The sequence below is a fragment of the Bos indicus x Bos taurus genome, chromosome 12 (assembly GCF_003369695.1).
Source record: "Bos indicus x Bos taurus breed Angus x Brahman F1 hybrid chromosome 12, Bos_hybrid_MaternalHap_v2.0, whole genome shotgun sequence".
In the NCBI taxonomy this organism is placed as follows: domain Eukaryota; kingdom Metazoa; phylum Chordata; class Mammalia; order Artiodactyla; family Bovidae; genus Bos; species Bos indicus x Bos taurus.
In genome coordinates this window covers 32195588-32223148 of record NC_040087.1, presented here as the reverse complement: position 1 = coordinate 32223148, position 27561 = coordinate 32195588, and the positions used below count along the sequence as shown (strand labels likewise).

At 47.6% G+C, this 27561-nt stretch overlaps 2 protein-coding genes across 5 annotated transcripts; one reads left to right on the top strand and one right to left on the bottom strand.

Moving 5' to 3' along the window:
• Positions 1-4502: 4502 nt before the first annotated feature.
• GTF3A (general transcription factor IIIA) lies at positions 4503-15840 on the top strand. The gene is made up of 9 exons (XM_027557069.1): positions 4503-4886; positions 6777-6877; positions 8414-8510; positions 9341-9429; positions 11544-11617; positions 11783-11863; positions 12473-12702; positions 13623-13676; positions 14303-15840. The coding sequence occupies exons 1-9, from the start codon at positions 4503-4505 to the stop codon at positions 14453-14455; spliced, it is 1263 nt and encodes a 420-aa protein (XP_027412870.1). The 3' UTR covers positions 14456-15840.
• On the bottom strand, positions 13813-26955 carry MTIF3 (mitochondrial translational initiation factor 3). Of its 4 annotated transcripts, none has more exons than XM_027557528.1 (6): positions 26660-26955; positions 23644-23808; positions 21747-21820; positions 16983-17428; positions 15683-15840; positions 13813-14761 (listed from the first exon to the last, which is right to left on the bottom strand). In XM_027557528.1, exons 4-6 carry the CDS (start codon positions 17425-17427, stop codon positions 14543-14545), a joined length of 822 nt encoding a protein of 273 aa, XP_027413329.1. In that variant the 5' UTR covers position 17428; positions 21747-21820; positions 23644-23808; positions 26660-26955; the 3' UTR covers positions 13813-14542. The 4 variants fall into 4 exon arrangements, with proteins under 4 accessions (XP_027413329.1, XP_027413331.1, XP_027413330.1 ...); XM_027557530.1 differs by lacking the exon at positions 26660-26955 and adding an exon at positions 26245-26333 and having other exon boundaries at positions 13819-14761; XM_027557529.1 differs by lacking the exon at positions 26660-26955 and adding an exon at positions 26007-26233 and having other exon boundaries at positions 13819-14761.
• Between the last annotated feature and the right edge of the window lie 606 nt (positions 26956-27561).

The window sequence follows — 27561 nt, the reverse complement described above, 5'->3', positions numbered from 1 at the left end:
TCACTAGATGGAATCTGGCTGCTTCCGGCTTAGATGGATCTGAAGCGGGTGAGGGGTGACTAAGCGCGGGCCCTACCCCGGCCCGGCAATTACAGCCGCAGGAGAACACCGCAATCAGGCTAAAGCAAGAGGAGGGCTAATTGGAGCAGCCAGGCTGGAACTTCGTGGTGAGCAGGCAACCAAGTGGGGTGATCTTGGATCTCCCGCTGGTCACTGATGGTTCCAGGGGAAGTCGTGGGGGGAGGGGACGGTCCAAGAACAGATGCTTCCAGAGGGCGAGGACTCTGCTGACAGAGGACAGCTGGGAGCAAGGGCAAAAGAGCAGATGATGCCTGGGGACCTCTCTTGACTGCTTAGATGATCAGTGACCCCGGAGGCTCCCTGACAGACGAGGGAGATGGCAGTATCAGGGAATGTGGCCGATGGGCAGAATCTCTCTTGCTCAATCCTACCTTGGTCATCCTTGGGCTGACCTTGGTTCAACCCTTCACTCACTTTTTGTTTGAGCCAGTGTTTGAGAACGTAGTGTCATAATAGTTTACATAAAAAGCAGAGACACTACTTTGCCAACAAAGATTCATATTGTTAAAGCTATGGCTTTTCCAGTCAAGTATGGATATGAGAGTTGGATCATAAAGAAGGCTGAGCGCTGAAGAATTGATGCTTTTGAACTGTGGTGTTGGAGAAGACTCTTGAGAGTCCCTTGGATTGCAAGGAGATCAAACCAGTCAATCCTAAAGGAAATCAATCTAATATTCCTTGGAAGGACTGATGCTGACGCTCCAATACTTTGGCCACCTGATGCAAAGAGCCAACTCATTGGAAAAGGCCCTGATGCTGGGAAAGACTGAAGACAGGAGAAGGGGACGACAGAGGATGAGATGGTTGGATGGCATCACTGACTTGATGGACATGAGTTTTTGAGCAAGCTCCAGGAGTTGGAGATGGACAAGGAAGCCTGGCATGCTGCAGTCCATGGGGTTGCAAAGGGTCGGACACGACTGAGTGACTGAACAACAGCAGCACTTCATGGTTGGCAAAGGTGCTTTACATGTATTTTCTTGTTAATCTTCACTATCTCCGATGTAGGTATTACTATCCTCAACGGGCTGATGAAGAAACCAAGGTTCAGAGAGGTCAGTCAATTGACCAAGTTCCCAGGTGATGCCCATAACAACTGTGTGAGGAGAGAAGGAAAGCAAGCTGGGAAGAGTTGCCCAAAGTCATACACAAGTAGTTAGTCGCAACTGGGGTTGAATCCAAAGGTCTTTCTTCCCCACGCCTATAAAAGAGGGAACAGAGAATTCCCTGGTGGTCCAGTGGTTAGGACTCTTCGCTCTCACTGCCAAGGGCCCAGGTCCAATCTTTGGTCAGGGAACTAAGATCCCGCAAGCCACATGGCATAGTCAAAAAAATCAACCAATAAAAAAACGTTCAGAGCTTTAAGTTAAATATGGGCTTCAGGGATGATGCCCTGGTGCCTTGCTTGATCTGCAAGGACAGTGGCCCTGGCTGACTGTTTTGGCTGTGCTGGACTGACACGGGAGAAGTAAACATTAGAAGAAAAGAATACAGTTGGGATTAAGGGACTGTATACTGCAGGGAAGTCCATATTTGAGCTGTTTTGTCCACTTATCACCATACCTATGTGCATTCTTTCATGCTATGTATTTGACTTTTGGATAGGAAGACAGTTGTGTGGTGGTTGGATGCTGGGTCAGAGTCCCCCTCTTGTCAGAACCCTCTTTGTTCAGCTGTTGTCTCCTTAGGGTGAATTCAGGACTATTGGAGTTATTTCGTGTGATGAAAGACTGACTGTGTGTTAGTGAATGCTGGGTAACAAACCACCCCAAAATTTAGTGGCATAAACCAACACACACCTATTATCTTACCATTTCTGCAGGTCAGGAGTCTGGGTGTGGCTTACCTAGGTTCTCTGCTTCACGGTCTCTCCCAGGCTGCAAAGAAGGAGGCAGCCAGGTTAGGGTCGCATCCCAGGGTCTGGCTGGGGCAGAACCTGCTTCTAAGTCTACACGGTTGTCAGCAGGATTCAGCTCCTCCATGGCTGCTGGGCCGACAGCCTCAGTTCCCTATTGGCTGGAAGGCCATCCTCAGTTCTTTGCCTTGTGGGTGTCTCCAGCATGGTAGCTGTTTTGTCAGAGTGCACAAGCCCAGAAGGGAATGAAGGTCTGGGAGGAAGATGAAATCCCATTATTTTGTAAACCTAACCACATCTCATTACCTTTGCCTTATTCTATTAGTTGGAAACAATTCACGGGGTCCAGTCTACCCCAAGGAGGGGGTGATTACACAAGGAGGGGATACTAGGAAGCAGTGATCATGGGGGGCCATCAAAGAAGCCTGTCAACCACAGGCCACGTGTAAGGATAGAAGGCATAAGCCAGCACAAGGTGGGGGAAAATATTTTTGAATTTTTTTTCTATAAAGATTTATTTATTTATTTGGCTGTTGTGGGTCTTCATTGCTGGATGTGGGCTTTGTCTAGTTGAGGCAAGCAGGGGCTACTCTTTGTTGTGATGCATGGGCTTCTCACTGCAGTGGCTTCTCTTGTTGCAGAGTACACAGGCTCTAGGCTTGCGGGCTTCAGGAGCTGCAGCATATGGACTCAGTGGTTGTGGTGCATGGGCTTAGCTACTCCGTGACATGTGGGCTCTTCCCAGACCAGGGATCAAACAAGTGTCCCTTGCATGGCAAGACAGATTCTTAACCACTGGATCAGGGAAGCTTGATTTTTTAAATTACTTTTTAAGTTGAGCTCTGAGCCAAGCACTTCACATGAACTGACTGTCTTGTATAAACCTCACAACAATGCTCTGGCATACATATCGCTATCCTCACTGCACAGATATCACAAAGTTCAGAGGAATTAAATAACTATCGTGTGGTCAAATAGTAAATGCTACAGACAGCAAGCAGAGTTAGGTCTGCTAAACTACCAAGCCCATTCTTTTAACCACCACCTTCACTGAGTTGCCTTGTTACCTGTGCACTTGAACGTCTCCTACCTGCCTCCTTCTTGATGGTCCTGTGGTCACCCCCTAGAGCCTGGACCTCCTATTCTGCTGATAACAGTAGCCTCTCAGTCTTCCTGACTCCAGGACTTTCTCTTCTAATCCTACTATAGACACTCTTTTCCTTCAGTACCAGTGTTAGAAGGTATAAGGCATGCTGGATAATGGGGAGAACTGAGATCTAGAGAAGTCTGGGGAGGATCGATCCCTGGACACTTTTCTGGTGGCATCACAACCAACTGGGAAAAGCCAGTGCTCTCTCACTATAATACCTCCCGTCAGGGGACTGAGCATGAAAACTTGGGTATGGAGAAGCACCTGGGAAGAACAGATAGGTAAGGGGATGGGAGGCATCGGGAAGGCAGAAGCAGAGCGTGGGACTTGGCATGTGTCAGGAGAACGAGAGGAGGGAGGATGTGGAAGAGGTTTACCATACACCTCACCACTTCCAGGGCGCAGTGGAACATAGATGAGACAGCCAGAACCACCACCGGGGGATACCATGTACGATGTTCACGGTCATAGGAAGGATGTGTGTGGACTTGTCCCTGGAGAGGGGCTGGGTCAGCAAAAGAGAAAAGCGGCATGTGAACACATGTCCCAGACACCCTCTCCCAGTCCTCCAGATACCTGACAAGACAGGCTATTATCCTCATGGAAGCCCTGGCTGGCTTTCAAAACTGCACTTCTTTGCAGGGTTCATCACCTTCAGACAGGGCTTGCTGAATGATTCTGAGTGAAGTTTGTGAAAAATACACACCTGGCAGAACATCACACAATCCTGTCATTGTTATTCTCCTCCAAGGATGTTCTTTAAATATGTGGTCCCCCAGGAACCAAGATACCCATACCATTCAAGCCTCTGAACAGAGCTGCTCAAATTCCAATTTGTATCAAATCACCCATAGATCTCTCGGATTCCAGAAGGTCCAAGGTTCCCATTTCTAATGATGCTGCTACTCCAAAGACCACACTCTTGTGCGACCAAGCCATAGAGCAGTGGTCCCAAATTTGTCTGCACGTTGGAATCACTTGGGGAATTTCCAGACTGTGGATTCTCGTTTTCCACTGCCAAAACTGTGATTTAATTGGTCCGGGATATGTGCTGGACTAGGAAGTTTTAAAATATCTCCACTTGATTTTAACTAAGTTTAGGAAGGAGGCACTATCCCGGAAATTGCGGAGGAAAGTTGTAAGAGCTTGCAGGAAATTAATCCATAAAGAAGGCAAACCCAAAATTTAATAGTAAGAACTGGATAGTTTGGATGATGCAAGGTTAGTACTCTGCAAAGGGTGGTGGCAGATGGAAAATACATATAAGCAGTGCTTAGGGGTCCACGGAGGACCCATGACTCGCGGGCGCCTTTTGCTGGGGTAGGACAAAGCCCTGAGCCCTTCATTCCTCGCCTCCGCTCTTCCCCGGGAAAGGTAGAGGCGCGGGCAGCCGAGAGGGCTCCCTGGAGCAAACGCATGCGCCGGCGCGGGCGGGGTCTCTCGGAGCATGCGCGAGCGCCACGCAGGCGCTCCAACCCCGCCCCTCCGGGGTCACGCTCCCGGAAGTGCCGTGGGCCCACGCGTTGGGTCCGGGGGAGCGGTAGGTGGTCAGCGGTTCTGCGGCACGTGGGTCGGCACGTGACGGAGCGCTTGGCCCAGGGCAACCTGGAGCCGCCGGCCTCGGTGGCCGAGGCGGTGTCGTCCCTGACTATCGCCGATGCATTCGTTGCAGCCGGCGAGGGCGCCGCCCCGCCGCCCCAGGCGCCCCCTCGGAGCTTCATCTGTTCCTTCCCCAGCTGCAGCGCCGCTTACAACAAGGCCTGGAAGCTGGACGCGCACCTGTGCCGGCACACAGGGGAGGTAACCGGCCTGCGGCCGCCGGGGGCGTGGCGTGCGGGCCTCAGACCTGGGGCAGCCAAGGCCGCCGCCCACTCCTTAGGTCAGGGGAGGATCGAGGACGCAGACAGGTCGTTCTAGGACCGAGAGATACCCTTGTCGTGGGTCCAGGGCTCACTAAGCAACGCTTTAATCTTTGATCTTGAGTGATGGCCAGCCACCGCCTCCCTAGAACTTGAGAATACTTGCAAGGTTGGAATACCCTCTCCCACCCTCACCCCTCTGGTGGCTCAGATGATCAAGAATTCGCCTACAATGCAGGAGACCCGGGTTCAATCCCTAGATCGGGAAGATCCCCTGAAGGAGGGCATGGCAACCCACTCCAGTTTTCTTCCCTGGAGAATCCCTTGGACAGAGGAGTCTTGGTGGGCTATAGTCCATGGGGTCGCAAAGAGTAGGTCACGACTGAGTCGACTGACACTTAACTTTTTTCACTTTTCACCTCCCCAATTCCACCCCAATTGGCCTTCAAAGGCCCCGCCTCCTGGGACTGGAATGGCGGGAGAACTTCTGAGTCCTAAGGGTCTGCAAGCAGCCTGTGTTCATTCATTCGTAGTTCTGCACCATTCTAGCCCGGAGAGCTGCAGACCCGACAGGCCTGGCTTCTGGTGTCACGGACCTTACGGTTTAATCCGAACAGACCGAGGAATAAGTAGGAATGCAGCACAGTGAAGAGAGGGCTTCTGGAGGGCGGTGGGGAAAGCCCTCTCTTAACCTGAGTGAGAAGGAAAGGTTTCCGCCCTGCAGACACTTGAGGGAAAAATAGGGCAGGCAGAACTGCCAAAGGAGTGTGTGGTCCTGGGGGCAGACTCCGGGCAATGTGGTTGCGTGGGGGCACCATCCAAGGGGAACCTGAGGGGCAGGCCAGGAAGGTCGTTTGCAGACCAGGGTGCAGATGGCTTTAGAGCCTGGGTTTTGTTTTGAGGGCTGTAGGAAGCCTTTGGGAGGTCACAGATGAGGAAAGGACATCTCATGGAGGCCTAGGAATCAGTCCGGTTTCCTGGGTTTTTACCTTTCCTTTTAGACTCCTGGACTGTGTTTAGGATATTGGCACTCCCAGCTTCCTTCACGCCGGCTGGAAGACTCGGAGCCACGTCATCCCACATCCCACACGTCAGTTTGACAAGCGTTTTTCGAGCCTCCTCCATGCCAGGCTGTGCAGAGTCCTGTGTACCTGCCTGGCAGCGCAGTTCTTGTCTTCCTGTCCACCTGCTTTGCCACCAGTACTGTCATCTGAGGCCTCGGTGCCTCCTTCCTGCATGGTCGTGGGGCACGTTTTCTATAGTTCAGTACACAAAACTGGTGATGTGGGGGACCCTTCCTCCCAGCTCCTGGGTCCCTAGTGGTGGTTACACGCTGGGCCGTGAGCTTTTCTGGGTGTGACACAGTCCTCCGTAGCTGTGCCAGGCATTCCCTGAGCAGATGATGGGCTTGTCCAAGATGACACAGAGCCTGCCCTGGACTCTGAGCAGACGAGAGGATGCTGGGGAGAGGAGGCAGGACCTGTGGACATGGGCTGTGCTGATAGCAGCCAGGAAACCTTTGAGGGGGCCACTGCCGAAGCTCAGTGTAGGTCAGGAGCAGCTTCACGAAGCTGTAGTGTTACTGTGGAGGCTGCCCCCCTTTCTCATACGTTGCTATTCCTAGGTCAGAATCTGCTGCAGCAACCTTGTGAGCAGCCATGGCAGTTTGGTCATGTAACCCCAGGCGGCAGGTGCTCAGCACTTACTGGGTGGAAACCACCTCTGCAGACAGAGTCCACGGCTTTGCCCATCACACAGATTAAGGCTTTAAATAACACCAGTGTTACTGACTGGGACGGGACTGACATTCTTTTTCTTTCCTTCCTGCTAGAGACCATTTGTTTGTGACCATGAAGGCTGTGGCAAGGCCTTCGTCAGGGACTACCATCTCAGCCGCCACGCCCTGATTCACACCGGAGAAAAGCCCTTTGTGTAAGTGGGGAACTGTCTTTGGGCCTTTGAAGTGGGTCGTATTTGGCACAGAAAATTGATCGATGACTCATGAGATCAAGAACGTGGGGCTTCTGCATCTCCTCAGAGGAGATTTGGTTTGGAATATGTGGAGGAGAGTCGGGGTTTTGTGTGTCATCGTGTGTGACAACTTCAGGGGTGGGTTCATCTGAAGGTCTCTTGAATCTGATCCTCTCAAATGCTTCCCTGGCAGATTGAGGGCTCTGCATCCTCAGGGCCTTTACGAACCAATCAGCTGCTGGGATAACAGACATAAGCATGAGAAAGTAGAACTGTAACAGTTTATCTTCTGTTTCTTTCAAAGAAGCCCCTGCTCCTTGCCATGCCAGTATTAATTTCATTCTACTCAGAGTTACTCCTTATCTCTGAAAGGGTGGATATACTATTTTTCTTTTAAATCGACTACTTTAAAGCAGTGGATCTAGAATTTGGGGTGCCTCAGAATCACCTGGAAGGCTTGTTAAAAAGATAGAAGAAGCCTGCCTGCTCATCAGGAAGGACCAGTTAAAGTATATGTATATCTATATGGTGGGATACTATACAGCTATAAAAAGGAAGGCAGGCATTCCCTGTGAAACTTGTAAGAAGATCTCCAGGGCTCATTAATTGAAAAACCAAGGTTCAGAAGAGGGTGTTTATCAGGCTACCTTTTTGTGTGTTAAAAAGAACCCGGAGGGTAAACAGGAAGACCTCTATTTGTATTTGCTTCTGTTTATATAAAGAAATCCTAAAAGTTATAGAACAAAACTTGAAATATTCTTGCCTGTTTTGGGAGCAGTGGGAGGCCTGGGTGGGTAGGAGGCAGGGGTGAAAGGATTCGTGCATTTGTGTCCCTTTTCATGCTTTTTGGTTTTTACTTATTAGTAAATGATGGCTAAGATTAGGGCTTGTAAAGGAAGCCGTGCTTCACCCATCAGATTTATGAAAAGTCATCACAATAAGAGCACATATTTTTTAAAAAGTTCACAGAGAATTTAGATAATTCAGGGTCAAGATATAGAAACACTTGTTAAGGGAACCTGTCCCAGCTTGGTGAGATGCTAGAGGCCACAGCAGTTATGGTTCCGCTCTGTCTGCTTTTTGCCTCTAATTATAAGCTGAAACCAGTTGTTTTTGAGGTCTTTTTGGAAGTGCAGTTTGTAGAGACATTTCAAGCAAAATTAAAGTGATCAAATTCTAAACTGAGAACAGCTTCAATGTGATTTAAGTCTAAGCAGGGTGTGGGCTTTCGGAACTAGTGTTTCCACCTCTCCTCGGCCCACTGTACGTCTGCTGCACTGTGCTTAATTTCAGAAGCCTTACCTGAAAATGCATTTCATTACATGAAATCAGACTGAGATGCCTCCATGGTATGGCTTAACACTTCAAAATTTGTTAAAGAATATTTTATACTATATTTCAGAGTAGATAGCTTTTATAAAGTGGGAGGAGGTAAACATCTTAAAATTTCTCTTCCCTCGGTTTGTTAATATTTTGGTTTATACAATTTCATAACAGTTGTACAGCTAGTGGCTGTGAACAGAAATTCAACACAAAATCAAACTTGAAGAAACATTTTGAACGCAAACATGAAAACCAGCAAAAACAATATACAGTAAGTATGAATGATTTTATATGCTCAAATTCCCTAAATTTTATGTTTACTGCCTGTGTATCTAGAATGTTCATGAGCTAAATTTTGTCTGTCAAATATCTGAATTTAGTTTGACACTAGCTATAATAATATCATAATATTGGTATTGGTATTGTTTTGAAAGCAGACATTTTTTGCTAATTGTATTGTTGGTTCAGTTCAGTTCAGTCGCTCAGTCATGTCCGACTCTTTGCGACCCCATGAATCGCAGCACACCAGGCCTCACTGTCCATCACCAACTCCCAGAATTCACTCAAACTCATGTCCATCCAGTTGGTGATGCCATCCAGCCATCTCATCCTCTGTCATCCCCTTCTCTTCCTGCCCCCAATCCCTCCCAGCATCAGGGTCTTTTCCAGTGAGTCAAAGCTTCACATGAGGTGGCCAAAGTATTGGAGTTTCAGCTTCAGTGTCAGTCCTTCCAATGAATACCCAGGACTGATCTCCTTCAGAATAGACTGGTTGGACCTCCTTGCAGTCCAAGGGACTCTCAAGAGTCTTCCCCAACACCACAGTTCAAAAGCATCAATTCTTCAGCACTCAGCTTTCTTCACAGTCCAACTCTCACATCCATACATGACCACTGGAAAAACCATAGCCTTGACTAGATGGACCTTTACCAAATGAAACATGTTTTGCTGTTTCAAACATGCTACTTTTTGAAGCTTCTTGAATTTTATAGTAAATGGGTGAAAGAAGGAAGAAAATAACCTCTGCAGTATTTTTATCTTGAAAGGATTCTGTTATGAACTGTTCTTTTTTTCCAAGACTAACAAACCTTTACTAAACAGTGCAGTTTTGAAGGTTGTGAGAAGACCTTTAAGAAACATCAGCAGCTGAAAACCCACCAGTGCCAGCACACCAACGAGCCACTGTTCAAGTAGGTACTTCGCATGGGTGAAAACCTCTTCAAGCTCAGGCAGAGATAAGATTAAAATGCACAGGTGGCGTGCACATGCTCAGAAACAGTTTCTTTTTTTTTTATTTTTTAAATTTTATTTTATTTTTAAACTTTACAGTATTGTATTAGTTTTGCCAAATATTGAAATGAATCCGCCACAGGTATACATGTGTTCCCCATCCTGAACCCTCCTCCCACCTCCCTCCCCATACCATCCCTCTGGGTTGTCCCAGTGCACCAGCCCCAAGCATCCAGTATCGTGCATCGAACCTGGACTGGCGACTCGTTTCATACATGATATTATACATGTTTCAATGCCATTCTCCCAAATCTCCCCACCCTCTCCCTCTCCCACAGAGTCCATAAGACTGATCTATACATCAGTGTCTCTTTTGCTATCTCGTACAAAGGGTTATTGTTACCATCTTTCTAAATTCCATATATATGTGTTAGTATATTGTATTGGTGTTTTTCTTTCTGGCTTACTTCACTCTGTATAATAGGTTCCAGTTTTATCCATCTCATTAGAACTGATTCAAATGTATTCTTTTTAATGGCTGAGTAATACTCCATTGTGTATATGTACCACAGCTTTCTTATCCATTCATCTGCTGATGGGCATCTAGGTTGCTTCCATGTCCTGGCTATTATGAACAGTGCTGCGATGAACATTGGGGTACACGTGTCTCTTTCCCTTTTGGTTTCCTCAGTGTGTATGCCCAGCAGTGGGATTGCTGGATCATAAGGCAGTTCTATTTCCAGTTTTTTAAGGAATCTCCACACTGTTCTCCATAGTGGCTGTACTAGTTTGCATTCCCACCAACAGTGTAAGAGAGTTCCCTTTTCTCCACACCCTCTCCAGCATTTATTGCTTGTAGACTTTTGTATCGCAGCCATTCTGACTGGCGTGAAATGGTACCTCATAGTGGTTTTGATTTGCATTTCTCTGATAATGAGTGATGTTGAGCATCTTTTCATGTGTTTGTTAGCCATCTGTATGTCTTCTTTGGAGAAATGTCTATTTAGTTCTTTGGCCCATTTTTTGATTGGGTCATTTATTTTTCTAGAATTGAGCTGTAGGAGTTGCTTGTATATTTTTGAGATTAGTTGTTTGTCAGCTGCTTCATTTGCTATTATTTTCTCCCATTCTGAAGGCTGCCTTTTCACCTTGCTAATAGTTTCCTTTGTTGTGCAGAAGCTTTTAAGTTTAATTAGGTCCCATTTGTTTATTTTTGCTTTTATTTCCAGTATTCTGGGAGGTGGGTCATAGAGGATCCTGCTGTGATGTATGTCGGAGAGTGTTTTGCCTATGTTCTCCTCTCACAGGCCCTGGGCCTGGGACTTGCACCAGCAGCAGTGCCGGTCCCCGCTCGCAGCCCTGCTGCCTCTTCTCGTGCTGCTGGTGGCCGGAGTGCAGAAGCGGTGCGCTTGTTCTGGCTCCCCAGAGCCAATGCATCTACAGCCCTGTTTTCACACCATCCCCTGGCAGCAGCATTAAGGAAACCAGACACAAACGATTCAGGATGGCTTGGGTACTTACCCCAGCCATCTTTCTCTGGCCATGGAGATGAGGTGTATTGTCCAAAGTACAAAGATGGAAACAGTGTTTAATTTGATCACATAAGCATTAATAACAAAAACAAACTTTTTTTTCTGGGTTTACTCTGCCCAAGGCTGGTCAAGTGACTTGCATCTCATCTGCAACTACTGCAACTAAGTCTGAATTTGAAGTCCCAATTTTGTGACTGCTCTGGTTGTAGGAGAGGGGCTTTCCTGAGAGGGGCTCAGACAGCAAAGAATCTGCCTGCAGTGCAGGAGACCTGGGTTCCATCCCTGGGTCAGAAAGATCCACCTGGAGAAAGCAGTGGTGACCCACTCCAGTATTCTTGCCTGGAGAATCCCATGGACAAAGGAGCCTGGTGGGCTACAGTCCCTGGGGTCACAAAGAGGCAAACACAACTGAGTGACCAATGCTTTTACTTTAGTTTTGGGAAGAGGAGACTGGCAGGGTGGGACAGCATACTGTTTATTTTAGTAGTTAGTTCTCTCTGCGAGTGGGTCGATCGGCTGACACTCATGTGTTGTTAACCCAGGTGTGCCCACGAGGGATGTGGAAAACACTTTGCCTCCCCCAGCAGTCTGAAGCGGCATGGGAAGGTCCATGAGGGTAGGTCCCCGTGCCCACCCTGACAGGCACAACAGCCGTAGTGTGTGTAATACTCTGATCTAGCTTGTTTTTGATAATAATAATTTTCCTTTCAGTCTAATTTGATTGTTGTTTATACTGAATATTCACAAAAGACAACATACCAATCTGTTTGTTTTTTAATAGGCTATATATGTCAAAAACAATGTTCTTTTGTGGCAAAAACATGGACAGAGCTTCTAAAACACATGAGAGAAACCCATAAAGGTAAGGCCAGGATGGGGGGACATGATAGAAATGTAATATCTGCCCCTGTAGAACTATTACACATGCTCGGGAAAGTAATAGATTATCATCTATTACTCTCTGTAGTATGTCTCTGTAGTATGTCTTGTTAAGCGCTGGGTCCCTCGGGTGTTGGACACATGATCAGAGAGACCCGTAGCTGCAGGTTCAGGAGGAGCTGGGCCGGGTCTCCAGGCCTGTGCTCACCTGGCATCTTAAGGCTCCAGCGGGGGAGGCACGTGGGGAGGCCCTGGCTGGAGTCTGTGGGGGCAGCTGGGGAAGCGTGCCCTCTGTGCCTGAGGACAGGGGAGCAGACGGGTCTGTGTAACTTGCTCCCCTGCCCGCAGCCCCATGCAGAGAAGCCCTGTGTTTAACAGGGCTGGGGAACCGTGTATCACATAGGAATGTAGGAGAGCTAAGGCAGACCTTCAAGAAGCAAGCACTGGAGTTCGCTTCCTCCACCCGACATTCCGATGGGTGTGTTGTCATCAGGCTTCTGGCGTCAAACCCATTACTTGATATATTCAGTGTTTGCTTTTTCTCTATGGTTAACGCTGGGGACGCGGGCTCCCCTTGCTTCTGCTCCCCCAGAGGACATAAGGTGTGGCGTGTGCCAGAAAACGTTTAAGCGCAAGGACTTCCTGCGGCAGCACATGAGGATGCATGCCCCCGAGCGGGACGTGTGTCGGTGTCCACGGGCAGGCTGCGGCCGCACCTACACCACCGCGTTCAACCTCCAGAGCCACATCCTCTCCTTCCACGAGCAGCAGCGCCCCTTCGTGTGCGAGCATGCCGGCTGCGGCAAGACCTTTGCCATGAAGGTGAGCCCCGCCCAACTGCCCGCTTCAGGGACGGGGACCGCCCTTGGGTCTGCATCTTTTCTGCCAGGCTCCTGGGAGATGCAGGGGCCGGAGGGCAGGGGTCTGGCCCATCATTCTGGCTCCAGCGGGAGTGGTTCTCCACTAAGCTAAGCAAACACCAGATGGGCCCCTGCCCCTTGAAGTCCAGCCCTCAGCATGGCTGGAACCTGCCGGAAATGCACGTCCAGGCCCCGCTGCAGACCCACTGACTCAGAAGTCTGGGGGATGGGTCCACTCATTTGTTTTTTAACCAACTTCCCAGGTGATTCTTAGGTGACTGAATTTGAGACCCAGTGGCCGGTGGCACCATATGCATACTGTTAAAGAGTCTCCTGATGTCCTGGGTGTCCTTTTGAACTGGAATGGTCTGGGGATTGGGAACTGGGTGGGGTCTGACAGCTTCGGGATGTTAGTCCAGATTTTGAGAGCAGGACCCCGACCCTGTGGACCTGTGCCCAGTTGGTGCTGTCACAGGCGGTGACTGAACTACAGTAGACAGTGGAGGGTGAGGGTCGTGGTCAGCGACAGGGCGGAGACCAGACCTGGGCCAAATTTTCCAGGGGTGTTGCGGGTGCTGTAGACACCGGGGCAGTTAGAAGAGTCTCCCTCCTTCAGCTCAGAAGAGTCCATTCAGACCTGGCCCCCTTCCACCCCTGCCCCCTCTGCAGGTGGGGACCACACACACTCCTAACCTGGGTCCTGCGGGAAGGCAGGGATTTCAGTGGAGGAGGGAGCAGTGTGCTCCAGTGCTAGAGGTCAGGTCCCTCCACAGAACAAAACAGAAAGAAGGATGTTGGTTTATCTGAGTAACTCATGGGACTTTAACAGACTCCAGGGATGTCTCACGAATATAGTCACTGTCTCTCTCTCCTTCACTGCAGCAGAGCCTCAGCAGGCATGCCGTTGTGCATGACCCCAACATGAAGAAAACCAAAGTAAGTTGAGACTTAGCATGCTGTTAATTTTAAAACATTAATTGCTTAAACCAGATGCTAAATATGCTATTTGGCATATTTTCAACTACTTATTAGTTTGTGAGTCTGTACGCCTATCGAAGGCAATTACGTGGAGTTCACGTCCTTATTTACGACAGTTTTATTGTATGCTGCAGCAGTTGCATACCCAACAGACATACGATTCTGATAGTTTTGATTTGGAATTAAAGTTAGTCATCCCTTGGTATCCATGGGGAGTTGGCTCTGGGACCCCCCAGGATACCAGAGTCTGCAGGTGCTTGAGTATATGTAGATTTCCGACTGTGCTCGTGTCCATGTGCCTAACCCCCTCCCCTCCTACCCCTGAGTTCCAGGGCCATCTGTATTTGCATGTAACCTCCGCACATCCTCCTGTGTACCATGAATTATCTCTACGTTACTTATGATACCTAATACAATGGAAATGCTGTGTAAATTGTTGTCAGCACACGGCAAATTCAAACTTTGCCTTTTGGAACTTTCTGAATTTTTCCTTTTTTAAAAACTTTGGATGGGCTGTTGGTTGACCCAGCTGCAGAACCTGCAGACATGAGGCCTGACTGGCTCTGTCTTCCTTATTCCCTAAGGTGAGGCCGTCTCGTGGGAAGCGGAGCCTGGCCTCCCGGCTCAGTGGGTACGTCCCTCCTAAGAGGACACAGGGCCAGGCTGTGCCTTTGCCCAGGAATGGGGAGCCGCTGAGCTGCATGGAAGGCCATGTACTCTCCACGTCGCCATGCTGACCGCAGCTGCACACCCGCCTGCGCTGTGTGGAGGACCACAGACCAGCCAGTGCAGCTCTCTCCCCTGGAAGCATGTGTCTATTAAAGTCACTGGGGCAGGACACCAGATGCTCCGTCCTTCCCGTCTCCCCCGTTCAGAGCGTCTCTTCTTGGGGTGTCCGGAGCTGCTCTCCACGCAGCCTCCTCCTTTTTGCTCAAGGGACGAAGAACACACATCACAGCCTTGCCTCCTCTGATGGGCTGTGGCCGGGATGAGAAGGTTGCAATTCCAGACATGGTCTGGACGATTCGATTACACATCTCCTCCTAGAAGAGGAAACAAAAGGCTAGTATAAAACCAGCACCTCTGATTCTTTCCAGTGTTCATGCTTATCTGATACCCATAAAAGCCAACATTCTTGAATTGCTGTATAAGGGATCTGCTAAGTCAAATCGTATAGACCTGGTTAAGCTGATTGAAAACTGTACAATAACCAGGTGGTTATACAAACTCCATGTAACTAGTCCAACGCACTAAAGGTTTGATAGCTTTGAATCCCCTGTCATGACACTGAGAGGCTGTTTGACCCAAACCACCCTCTTACAAAAAGTGCAAAGCGGTGGGTTTGGGCACTGGCAGGGCCCCCTTATCCCCCTAGGTTGTCAGCTCGGTGCTGGTCCCAGCTGTCCTTCACAGAGTCACTGAGGTGGTCAGAAAAAGACACATGGTTCTAGAGATTCTGGGTGGGCTGGACTGGGCCCAGGGCCTGGGTCATTCTAGTCTGGAGCTAGGGCTGAAAACCACTGGAGTAAATGCTGCCTTTATCTGCTGCTGTGTAACTCCAAAAGTGAAATCCACAGATCCTCCACAGACTTATCCTGGGACTGTAAACTAACACGTTCTAGAAGAGTTTGACTTGAATGCTTCTCAGAGGCATTTATACACAGGAATCGGACTTAAAAAGATGAACCCATACAGTCTCTAGTTTTCTTATTTAAATGTTAGACCCTCTACAATCTGTGAAGTAGAATAGTAAGTGAGAAAGTAGTGTTCTCACATGGCGAAGTACTTAACGCTACAGTGGGAAAAAAGTGTATACATTTTGCATTTTGAAAACCCAATTAGAAAGCTACCACCAAGACTGGGCGGAATTATTACTTTTCTCTGCCTTTACGTTTTCCAGGTTTTCCACAGCTGTATTTGTAAGTTCAGAAAACAAGCAGTGGCTCAGGCCTGTCTTCACTTACCATTTTGTCCTCGGGCTCGTCTGCACTCTTCCCTTTCTTTACTGTAATCTGGACTTTGTACTTTTTTTCAATCCACTGCTGAATCTGTTTACTCTTTGTGTCCAGATCATGTTGTCCAATATTTGAAGAAAAAGTCAGCTCCTTGGTCAGGGTGGGTCCTAGGTTGAAAGAGCGAGATCTGGGGCTAGTGTGTGAGGCCTGTGTTTATCGCACGCGTGTCCTAAGGTCTACGCTGCTACAGGCCCTCCTGGTTTTAACAGTTTCACCCTCCAGTTAAATAGAGGAGACAGACACAAGGTGAAATACCACTTTTGCCAAGTAAGAGTACCTAAACAGGGAATGCTTCTGTTTATCATTACCATTGTTTGATGAAAGAACAAAGGAATGGTCCTTTAAAGAGAACCAGGTACTTTTTTTTTTTCATTTTGGGTGGTGTTCACTGTACTTTTTCTTCATCCTTTTTTAACTTAAATAAAAATAATTTTTCTAAAAAGATACACCTCCTTGCTTCTCAGAGCTCCTACCGGCTGGTTAGAGTCCTCTGTTAGCCCTTCCGCCACCTCTGAACCAAGCTTCTCAGGCTGTTCACCTTTTTTTAAATGTGACGCAGTTTGATGCCCTTAGCACTGCAGCGGGCCTCTTCTGGATATTTTTTGTTTTCTAGTCAATATCCCTGTTGCTAGATGTGTTGTCCAGAGAATCGACACATTCTGACCTCTAGTGATCAGCAGTTACTAGCCATCATGAAAAACAAACCTCTTCACTTGATTCAGCTCACGGCTTCTGTAAGGTTTAAGTGACAAGATGGTAAAACACGTTGAGTGTTCCTACCCTGACTATCACAGTGGGCATGGGGGATGCTCTGGGGATGACTTCAGAGTTAGGAAGAGCTTCTCTGTAATCAACTGCCTGCCTCCCCTCAGAGATGAGAGGAGAGAAGGAGGAGGGGACCCAGGGCAGGCGAGAGGCCAGTCCCCACCTCTCCCACACCTCACCCCATGCGGCGCTCTGCGGTCCCGGCCCTGGGAGGCCCCGCCACGGGGAAAACAGCGCCCATCGTTTTGGCGGTGGTCGCCTTGTCTGTCTCTCATTTTGCACAGGGGTAAAGGAAGAGATGACGGATACAGAGTAGCAAGGAGAAAAGGAAAAGAAGTAAGTGGATGGAAAACACACTGGACACAGCAGTAAAACCGGATTCCCGTTACTCACCGCCTGTGTTTACAGGCACTTGGCAGATGCCCGATTTAAACTGCAGATCTGCCGGCCCGAGGGACATGAGAGCAGAGAGCAGGGTACCTACCCGGCTTGGGTGCGGCCCTCTCTGCCTCTCTGAGCCGCAGCCGCTCCTGGTGGATCTGTGCGCCCGTCAGGAGCTGGTACTGCGGGGGCTCGGCGCTGGCGTCCCTCTTCACCAGCCGCAGGTCCCGCTCAGCCATGAGCCTGATCACGTTTGCCCGGTGCATGTGGCCCAGGTCGTTGCCCTGCTCATCCAGCACGTGAATGATGCGCTCGTTGATTTTTCTCCCAACACTACTGAAAGCCGTCTCGTTCTTTTTTTTCTTTGTCATCTCGTCCTGGGTGTCTTCAGTGCTAAAAGCTTTCGCGTGAATGAGGCAGGACGGTCTTGGGGGCTGCTGTGTGGGCGCTGGCCCCTGTAAGATGTATTTGCCCAAACATCTTCTAATGCAGTAATTCTCAGTCTTTACCGTTTGTAATGTTAACTTCTTGAGGAAAAGAGCAGCCATCCTATAAAGCAGGGAGAAAAGATCATTAAAACCCAGCCGTTGATTCCTTCGGGTTGGTGCTGTGGCGCACGGAGGTGGCTGGTCAGGTGAGGGAGAGGACGCGGTGCCTCAGACAGCGCTTCTCGGGGACGCTCCCGGGTCTCCTGCTCGAGCATTGCCGGGGTGTGTAAGGCTGGGACTCCCTCTGGTCCGACTTTGATCCTCCTGGGCTGTGTATCCCAGCCCTCTTGCCGTCACCACCACACACACCCACTGTTGACCAGTAAATAGCACAGGAAGTGACGGGAGGTGCGCACTCTGACTGCCCTGCCCCTCAGGTACCCAGGTCGATCCCTGCAACGCCATCCCTGCAGAGGTAACTGCCCGCCCAAGCCCAAGCCCTCCACCCAGGCAGCACCCTCGGGTCAGCACGTGCAGGACTGAGTTCCACCTGCCCTCCCGCCCCAGCTCAGGCCTCCTGTTTCTATATCACACACGCACTTCATGTGTAATACAGAGCTAAGCGATCCCCAGACAGCTAAGTGATCCTTGGCCCTTCTTTTTCTCTTAGCCGTTCATCAGCAGATCCCGTCGTTCCACCTCTAAAAGCCACCAGGACCCAACCACTCCCCACCCCCTCCCTTGCCGTCACCCACTCCCGAGTGCGGTGATCACCTCTCACCTGCGTCAGGTCCCAGCCTCCTGACCGCCTCCTGCAGCTGCCCTTGGCCCTGATGACCATCATCCATGCTTAAAGCATGGACGTCAGACAACGGCCCCACTGTGCTCACAGCCCTCCAGGGCCCCCGCCTCACTCCAGAGCCCTCCCCCACCCCACCCCACTCCGCCACAGCACCCAGCCCACCTCCTCCACTCACTCTTCCAAGCTTGCAGCTCCTTGCTGTTCTTGTAAACACTGTACACACACACCCCCACCCCTATGTGATCCTTTCCCTCAGATAATGTAGCTTCGTTCAGTTCTTGTCCACTCTGTAAATGACACACCCCATCCTTGCAAACCCATCACTTTGCCCTTTAAAAGCATCCACTGCTGACATTTATCTCCACACAACGTTCGTGATCTTCCCTCAGTAGAATGTAAGCTTCATGAGAAAACATGTTTGTCCGCTGGGTTAGGAGCACGGCAAGGGACCCACTGGTTCTAACCCAGCGCCTAGAGTCTGTCCCAGAACATGCAGCATCCTCAGTATCCTCATGGGGCCGATTCCAGGGCCCCCGGAGACACCCAAATCCACGGATACTCGAGTCCTGCATGTAAAACGCTGTGTGTTTGCATGTAACCTGTGTACATCCTTCCACATACCACATCGTCTCTAGGTTACTTACAAAACCCAACAGGGGAAATGATGTGTCAATAGCTGCCTGGCATAGCAAATCAGTCTTGCTTTTTGGAACTTTCCAGAGTTTTTTTTTCCCTGAGTATTTTCAGTCATGGTTGGTTGCATCCATGGATGCAGAACTGGTGGACACGGAGGACTGGCCATACGTGCTGAATGAATGTGTGAGTCAAAGGAGACGGTCAGGAGGGAGGCAGTGTCCGCAGGCATTATCCCGGGCCTTCAGGTGCATCACCCCACCCGCCACACAGAAGGCTGCTAAGTGTGGTATCTGTCTATTTTAGAAATGCTCAACTTTCCTCCTTATATCTTCTTCCTTTATTCAAAACCTAGGGTCTTTTTTCCCAGGAGTATTCGATCATATCACTGCATCAGCTTCTTCTGACGATCTTCTATAGTACCATCAGAAAATAGTCAGACTTATGAATAAACCTTGAATAAAATGACCCATGCTTTACCAAAGAAGAAAACAGTTCCTAGCTGGCATTTCAAATGTCCACCACCCTTCATGAAACCTGTGATGTTTCATCCACGGTGAATGAGGCGCCTGGAGTCATGCAGAAGGACCCCACCTGCAGACGCTGCAGAGGCCCCAGGATTGGACTGAAACTGGGTTTAAACAGCTGAGCCACATCAAAAAGTCTACAAACAATAAATGCTGGAGAGGGAGTGGAGAAAAGGGAACCCTCTTACACTGTTGGTGGGAATGCAAACGGGTATAGTCACTATGGAGAACAGTGTGGAGATTCTTTAAAAAACTGGAAATAGAACTGCCATATGACCCAGCAATCCCATCGCTGGACATATACACCAAGGAAACCAGAATTGAAAGAGACATGTGTACCCCAATGCTCATGTTTACAATAGCTAGGACATGGAAGCAACCTAGATGTTCATCAGCAGATGAATGGATAAGAAAGCCGTGGTACATATACACAATGGAGTATTACTCAGCCATTAAAAACAATGCATTTGAATCAGTTCTAATGAGGTGGATGAAATGAGCCTATTATACAGAGTGAAGTAAGTCAGAAAGAAAAACACCAATAGTGTGTATTAATGCATATATATGGAATTTAGAAAGATGGTAACAATGACCCTATATGCGAGACAGCAAAAGAAACACAGATATAAAGAACAGACTTTTGAGCTCTGTGGGAGAAGGCAAGGGTGAGATGATTTGAGACAATAGTACTGAAACGTATATTACCGTATATGAACTAGATCACCAGTCCAAGTTCGATGCATGAAGCAGCCACTCAAAGCCGGTGCACTGGGACAACCCTGAGGGATGGGATGGGGAGTGAGGTAGGGGGGTGGGGGTTCAGGATGGGGGCACATGTACACCCATGGCTGATTCGTGTTGATGTATGGCAAAAACCACTACAATACTATAAAGTAAGTAGCCTCCAATTAAAATAGATTAATTTTTTATAATTATAATAACTAATCATAAAACACCATTAAATATATACCACTATGAAAAATTAAGTAAATAGCTGAGCTACTTACTGCTCAACAGCAAACAATCAGACACTTATTCATGGAGGAAGCCCCCAAAGCAAAAAAAGCAGAAAAGTCTGAAGATGCTGGAGAAAACTTCTATTTATCATGAAAAAGCACACATGCCCTGTGTGATCATTACGCAGGACAAGGGAGCAAATAAACTAGGCACAGGAAAAAGATGGATTTCAGAAGAACCCTGGAGTTTTCCTAAGACTGAAGACAGTGATTTTCTCTTCTCTATTCTTCCTAATTATCATTCTCTAATTTTTATAAGGAGGGGATATTTCTTATACTAATAAATTCTATGTATTTACAAAATAAAAACTGTTTCTGAAACATAACATAGGTTTTTTAAAAAGCTTTAAAAAGACTTTCCAAAAAGAGGAAAAGGTAAATAGTATATTTACCTTTATTTTTTTTAAAGCATCTTTGCTGCTGCTGCTGCTAAGTCGCTTCAGTCGTGTCCAACTCTGTGCGACCCCATAGACAGCAGCTCACCAGGCTCCGCCATCCCTGGGATTCTCCAGGCAAGAACACTGGAGTGGGTTGCCATTTCCTTCTCCAATGCAGGAAAGTGAAAAGTGAAAGTGAAGTCACTCAGTCATGTCCGACTCCTAGCGACCCCATGGACTGCAGCCTACCAGGTTCCTCCATCCATGGGATTTTCCAGGCAAGAGTACTGGAGTGGGGTGCCATTGCCTTCTCCGAAAGTGTCTTTACCGTTATTCAAATTTTTAAAGGGTTTAAACCTTCTTGACTTACACAGCAGTTATGCTTCAATACTAGCTGAATTTTGACTTTAGATCAGCGAAGTTGAAGATATACACATTTCTTCAAAATAAACTTTACATAGATAAACATATAAATACAGAGTTAGGGGGGAAAAAAACCTGTGATATTAAATGTGAGAGACAAATAACAAATTCAAGTCATTAAGAAACTTTTAATCAGGAAAATTCTCAAACACGTACAGAAGAAAGAGCAAAAGGAAGGCCGAAGCATCCATCGCTCAGCTCCCTGACTCTCAGCACGCCAGCCAACGTGCTTCCTCTCCACCAACAACTGCTCCCTGGACCCCAACATCCAGTAACGACTTCACAGTAAATCCCGTCTCATCAATAGCCAATTGAGTACATCACCTCTAAGAGCTGAGGACTTGCTTATCTTCTGAATAACAACAGTACACATCCCAACTAATAATCATTCCTCTACATCATCAAATATCCAGGCTTCAGATGTCCCTGGTGGTTATCATTCTGTTTATGTTTCATTTACAACTTGATTGCATGAAGAGACTCTCACTGGCCAAATGTGTGATCATTTACACATCAGTGACTGAAATTCATTTCAACACACCAACCATGCAAAAATCCATGAAAAAGAAAGACAGTTTGCCACAATTCTACGTGACTAATACCCTGACTCCTTACTTTGGAAATTGGTCATTAAAGAAAAAGAACTAAGTATTTATCCTACCTTTTTAGGAAGAACTGTAATCATCCCCAGTCGATGAAGAAAAGTGTTCTTTAGAGGAGAATGCCAGCTAATATCTGGAGAAGAAAAGTAAAAGTTAATTGAAAACCACCATTTTCCCAACTCCAATCAGACCACTGATTCAGGCTTGTTGTTCAGTTTCTAAGTCGTGTCTGACTCTGTTCAGGCCTAGATGGTTGCAAACATCATTAGGTAAAAAGCTGATAAGGAAATAAGGAGTTCATGGGGTGCCAAAGGGTGACCCAAGGTACACTTCCAAATGGAAGCAGGAAACACATGCTCCAGCTGTCACCCCATAACAGGTCAGACTCAGCACTCTGACACCCTAACACTTGTCTTTTCGTGGGATGGGTGATCCTTCTGTGAAACAGGCCTGCCCAAAAAGGCTGAACCGGAACAGCATCAAGCCTCCTGGTTTTCAAGGATGTAAGGGCCAGACTCTGAGAGGAACAAATCAGATGACACAACAAGGAAACCACTGACAAATCCAGACTATGGGACAAGACCTCTGGCTTCACGCCTTACAAAAAAATCAGTGTCACTGGAAACTTGAATTAAAAGACTAAGGAGACATAATAATAAAATTCAATGATTGAAAAAGAAGCAATTAAAAAGACACATGGGGATAAGGGAGGAAGAACTACATATGGCCTAGATTCATGATGGATTAGACTCTATCAGAAAAGTACTATTTTCTCAGCCATGAAAATGGCATTCTTAGGAAATCTTAGGGAGTTAGTCACAACATCTGTTTACTTACTCTGAAATGGTTCAGCAGCAAATGTGATTATGGCAACATTTGCAGAAGCTCGATTATGCTTGTATGAGTGCTTAGTTGTTAGTCTTTCAACTTTTCTATGTTTAAATTTTTTTTTCATAATTAAAAAGTTCATTTTAGAAAGAACAACCTACAGGGAGGAAAAAATTCACTAGTCATGCCAATATGACTATTCCAGTCTGTGTAATTGTATATTTACTGTAATTTAATAAACTGGCACTCTGACTTTATGTATCCTTAACAAATACTTCTTTCATTAGCTGTAAGTCTATGTTTAAGCCTCTGCTTAAACATAAGCCTATGTCTAAGGAACTTTACAAACTTAATGGTCTGACTTTTTTTTTTTTAATTGCAAATTGCCTTTCTTTCTCCATCTGGTTTTCATCAGATCAAGTCCAAAAGTGCCTTACCTGGTAAATGGTGATGATTTCAGTTTAAAGTAGAATGTGTACAATTTTCTGCTAACTGAAGTAGCTAAAAGCTAATGTAAGAAGTAGCTAAAAGCTAATATTTTGGAGAAGGGCTCTCAGAAGCTGGGGGCCCACCTGCATCATCTGGGGATGCTTTTTCAGAACACATGATGTGTCCTCACCCCTCTCATAGTTAACAGCTCCAGGGTTAGGACCCCCAGAAAAAGATGGCGTAAGAAAGTGAGTAATAAAGCATTACAGTGTAAGTGGATTCAAGTAACTTACGCTGAGATGTCTTGGGCTACCCTTAACCTTTCAAGACTGATGCAAAATAGGAAGCCCGTTTCTCTGATGAGATGTCTTTGTCAAACATATAACAGCCTGAATGAATCAGATCTATCAAAATGAAAATGCTTATGTTCTTATGACAATACTGGTATACTTGGTCACTCCCACAACTATCGTTTCTGAGACATCCAAAAATATTTTAAGAGCCAGTTACCTTAAAGCCAGTTACTTAAAATGCACAATTTGATAGTATGAGATATCCATTTCTGATTTTGTATTTATTCAGACCTTACTGAAACCATGCTGTGCTGTATCAGCTGCATCTACTGGTAGTTTTAATTGAGTAGCTAACTCCACATTCTAGAGAGAAACAGAGGGCTTTTCGCTGTTGTTCTTAACTTACTTGAGACGGGATCACTGAAAAACTCCACATCCTCTGAGCACTGGAACAGACTGACAGGTATCCCCAGAGCCCGTCTCCTCTGGTCGTGGCTCCTCTTCTGCAGCTCCTGCTACTTTCTGTCCTCACTCCACTTCCCGGTGTTCTTCTGCATCATCCCTGACTGTCCTAGATGATATAAGAAAAAATGTCAAGTTACATTATTCCAGATGTACACAACAGGGGAATTGTCTTTGATCCATATATTCCATAAGAACTGGAATGTAAACATTTAGCCATAAAGTGGGCAGTCCTGAAATGTGTGGCACTTCCATCCTTCACACTGTCACATCAGTCTTCAGTTGTCTCAAAGGAATCACATTCTTTGAGGACTATTACCAAGTTTAAGCTTGTACTGCTCACCACACGACAGACCAACAAATCGACAGATGAGTTGTTGGGATGAGGAATGGTGACTTTGTTTAGAAAGCCAGCAGACTGAGAAGATGATGGACTTGTGTCCCAAAGAACCAACTTCCCTGAGTTAGAATTCTGACGTCTTTTACATGAAAAGGGAAAGGGGTAAAGTCAGGTTCCAGCCAGACTCCAGAGGGGATATGTTAATTTCTTCCTCCTTGCAGCCATTCAGAGGTGGGACTGGACAAGGTGTTTTCTGCGACCTGAACAAAGGTATTAGAGCTTCACCTGGGAGGCAGGGTTTCTAAAGATGGACCACGGTGTAATTTAAGCTTGCAGGCAACATCTCTTTAATGATTAACTGGAATACATTGGCGCTTCCCTATTATAAGGCAACTTTCCCCAACTTTCATTAAGAAAATGCTTAAATACTCAGAAAAGTTAAAATATTATACAGTCAACACCCCAATACTCATTCACCTAGATTCCACTATTGCTCTCCTTGGTATATGTATATTTACTCCTCTTTCCATCCATTTTATTATGTTTTGATACATTTCAAAGTAAGCTGCAGACACTGCTACACTTCACCCTCAAATACTTCAGCATGCATATCATTACCTAGAGTTCAGTATTCGTTTACAACTCTTATCATTTTGAGACAAAATTTACAAACAATGACATGTACAAGTCTTAAGCATATAATTTGACAACACCTCTGTAACCAAACTCCTATCAACTGACGAGATGAAGATAACTTCTATTTACTTGTTCACTCACTGCTTTTCTTTCCTACATAGCTGATATTGTATATTGATATCTATTATTTCCTAGGAGATTGGAACAAAAGTTACATGGATTCTAGTGGACTAAAACATTTATGCAATTAATTTTTCCAATTCTGATGACTTTCAAGAAGCCTCTGTCACGCCTTCCAAAGGAGTTTCACTAAGTCCTTCTGCCTGCAGCCTGCTCCCTGCCCCATGTGCCGGCTCTGGTAGGGGCTGAGCATTGCAGACCCCAGGCCTGCAGGTTGCTGTCTGCTGGCTCTGGTTTTGCACAAAGTATTCTCCATACCGAGATGGGCTGTTTAAGAGCTAGAATAGTGACTAAAAACACTGGAAAAAGCCAACATAATATCTTGGCTAATTATTTAACCACATTTCTTTAGCCATAAAATTTTAAATTTATTTTTTAGTTATTTTATTAAAATAAGCATCCAGAAAACATTTTTAAAAAAGCTTTTAAATCCTGAGTTCAAAAAAAAAAAAAAAATCCTGAGTTCAAGACTCAATACTAAAATATGTACTTAATCCTGTATATAATTCTTCTAATCTGTCATCTCACCTTCCAGAACCCCCATCTCAGAGACCAGCATCTTTTCCAGGTCTGCTCTCCAGCACTCCCACAGCTAATCCAATACCAAGGCTTCTCAATGTTACTTCCAAACACTAATCAAATCCACCTACTTCTCTCCATGTCCATCGCCACCACCCTCCTGAGGACACCTCCCACCATCAGTCTCCTAACTACGCTCTTGCACCTTGAACTCCTCCCCTCTGCACTGCTCGTGCTGGCTCCACACGCAGTGCCCGCCCACCTCAAAATTGCCTGCAGACTAAAGACCTTTCAGGAGGCCAAAAGGCCCTTCCCGCCTCATTCCACACCAAACTTCCTTTATGCCTAAACCACACTGGCCTTGCTATCTTGAATGCTCTTCCCCCTTGGTTTAGGGAACTCCCTTCCTGCCGAGCGCTGCCTTTCTCAGGGAATTCCTCTGATCACCTCCAAGCCTACGCCAGATCTTCCCTGAAAGCGCCCCCGCCCCGCCCCCCGCATTTGTTTTTCGAGGTCAACGGTCAAGTATCCCCACAGTATAACCTCTCTTTCCACGATTATAATTTTGTGATTATTACTGATTCCTTCACTAGACGGTGAGTTCTGTGAAGCAAGGAACACACGTGGCATACCCTTCCCGGAACCGCGCCTGGCACAGTAAAACCTCACAGCTTGCCCTCGGAACTGCGGCTATTCAGAAAGAAAATGTTTTTACTTTTTTCAAGGAGCCCTATGCCGGGGAGCCCAGTAAATGATAAAAGGGAGTAAAAAAAGAAAAAGAAATCCCAGATGGTTCGGCGACTTTCCTCCAGCATTCCTCCTTGGGCGGCCTCGGAAAGCAAGGGTATACAGGTGTCTTCGCTGTCTCACCTGCCAGGCGCTGAGCCAGGGGCCGAGGGGCGGGGCTACGCGCGCCGAACGGACCAATCAGGTGCGCTTGCGATGGCCACGCCCACCCACGCGCCGCGGCGCGCCCGGGTAGGAGCCGGGCGTAAGCAACGTCCAGCGTGCGTGTGTCCCCGTACGTGCGCCATGATGGCCGGACGGAAGACGTAGGGGCCGAAAGGACGGGGGCCCGGCCTAGCCAGGGCTCTAAGACAACTTTACACCCCGGCCGCACTACGGCCGCACGGCAGCGTCTGCAGTCCGCCGGGAGGTGGGCGGCACTGGCCTTTCAAAAGGACGACGACACGGCCGAGCGCTAGGCCGCAGGCCCGCCCCTACGACCCCGTGTTCCCGCCGCAGGTTCCCTCACTCGCGCAGCGCCCCTGGCCTTTGGGTTTACCTGTGTCGAGCCGCCGATTGATGAGGTTTGGCGGCAGCAGCCCGCAAGCGGGCTCCCCGGTGAGACCCTCTTCGCCTTCCGTAGTGGGCGGGGCCTCGCCGGCTTTAAAGGGAAGGCGACGGTAGGAGGAGAGCGTTTCCGGCTGGCGGCTTCAAGTCCTCCGACAGAAAAGGGCGCGCATTGGCCGCTCCCCTGGCTCCAGCCGCCGCAGGTGGTGCGGCGATCGCAGGCCCGCTTCCCCTCGATCCCTTACGTTGGCGCCGACCTCAGTGTAGCTGCGTGCCCAGTGGGCTTACAGCTTGCATACGTCTTTCTTATTTAATAAAATACTACTTTGATAGGATGGTTAATCAGTTCAGTCCAGTTGTTCAGTCGTGTCCGACTCTTTGCGACCCCATGGACTGCAGCACACCAGGGCTCACTGTCCATCACCAACTCCCGGAGTTTACTCAAACTCATGTCCATCCACTCGGTCATCCTCTGTCATCCACTTCTCCTCCTGCCTTCTATCTTTCCCAACATCAGGGTCTTTTCCAGTGAGTCAGTTCTCATCAGGTGGCCAAAGTTTTGGAGTTTCAGCTTCAGCCTCAGTCCTTCCAATGAACATTCAGGACTGCTTTCCTTTAGGATGGACTGGTTTGATCTCCTTGCTGTCCACGGGACTCTCAAGAGTCTTCTCCAACACCATAGTTCAAAAGCATCAATTCTTCGGCGCTCAGCTTTCTTTAGAGACCAACTCTCACATCCATACATGACTACTAGAAAACCATAGCTTTGACTAGACAGACCTTTGTTGGCAAAGTAATGTCTCTGCTTTTTAATATGCTGTCTAGGTTGGTCATAACTTTCCTTCCAAGAAGTAAGCGTCTTTTAATTTCATGGCTGCAATCACCATCTGCAGT

Excerpts from the sequence above, each read along its gene's own strand:
- MTIF3 (XM_027557528.1), bottom strand. The coding sequence starts at position 17,427 with ATGGCTGCTCTTTTCCTCAAGAAGTTAACATTACAAACGGTAAAGACT. Across the intron at positions 15,841-16,982 it reads GAGGGCCGCACCCAAGCCGG|GACCCACCCTGACCAAGGAG; the intron begins GTAGGTACCCTG and ends CTTTCAACCTAG. Across the intron at positions 14,762-15,682 it reads ACGAGCCCGAGGACAAAATG|GAGGAGATGTGTAATCGAAT; the intron begins GTAAGTGAAGAC and ends TTCCTCTTCTAG.
- GTF3A (XM_027557069.1), top strand. The coding sequence starts at position 4,503 with ATGCGCCGGCGCGGGCGGGGTCTCTCGGAGCATGCGCGAGCGCCACGC. Across the intron at positions 8,511-9,340 it reads ACCAGCAAAAACAATATACA|TGCAGTTTTGAAGGTTGTGA; the intron begins GTAAGTATGAAT and ends TTTACTAAACAG. Across the intron at positions 11,618-11,782 it reads GCATGGGAAGGTCCATGAGG|GCTATATATGTCAAAAACAA; the intron begins GTAGGTCCCCGT and ends GTTTTTTAATAG.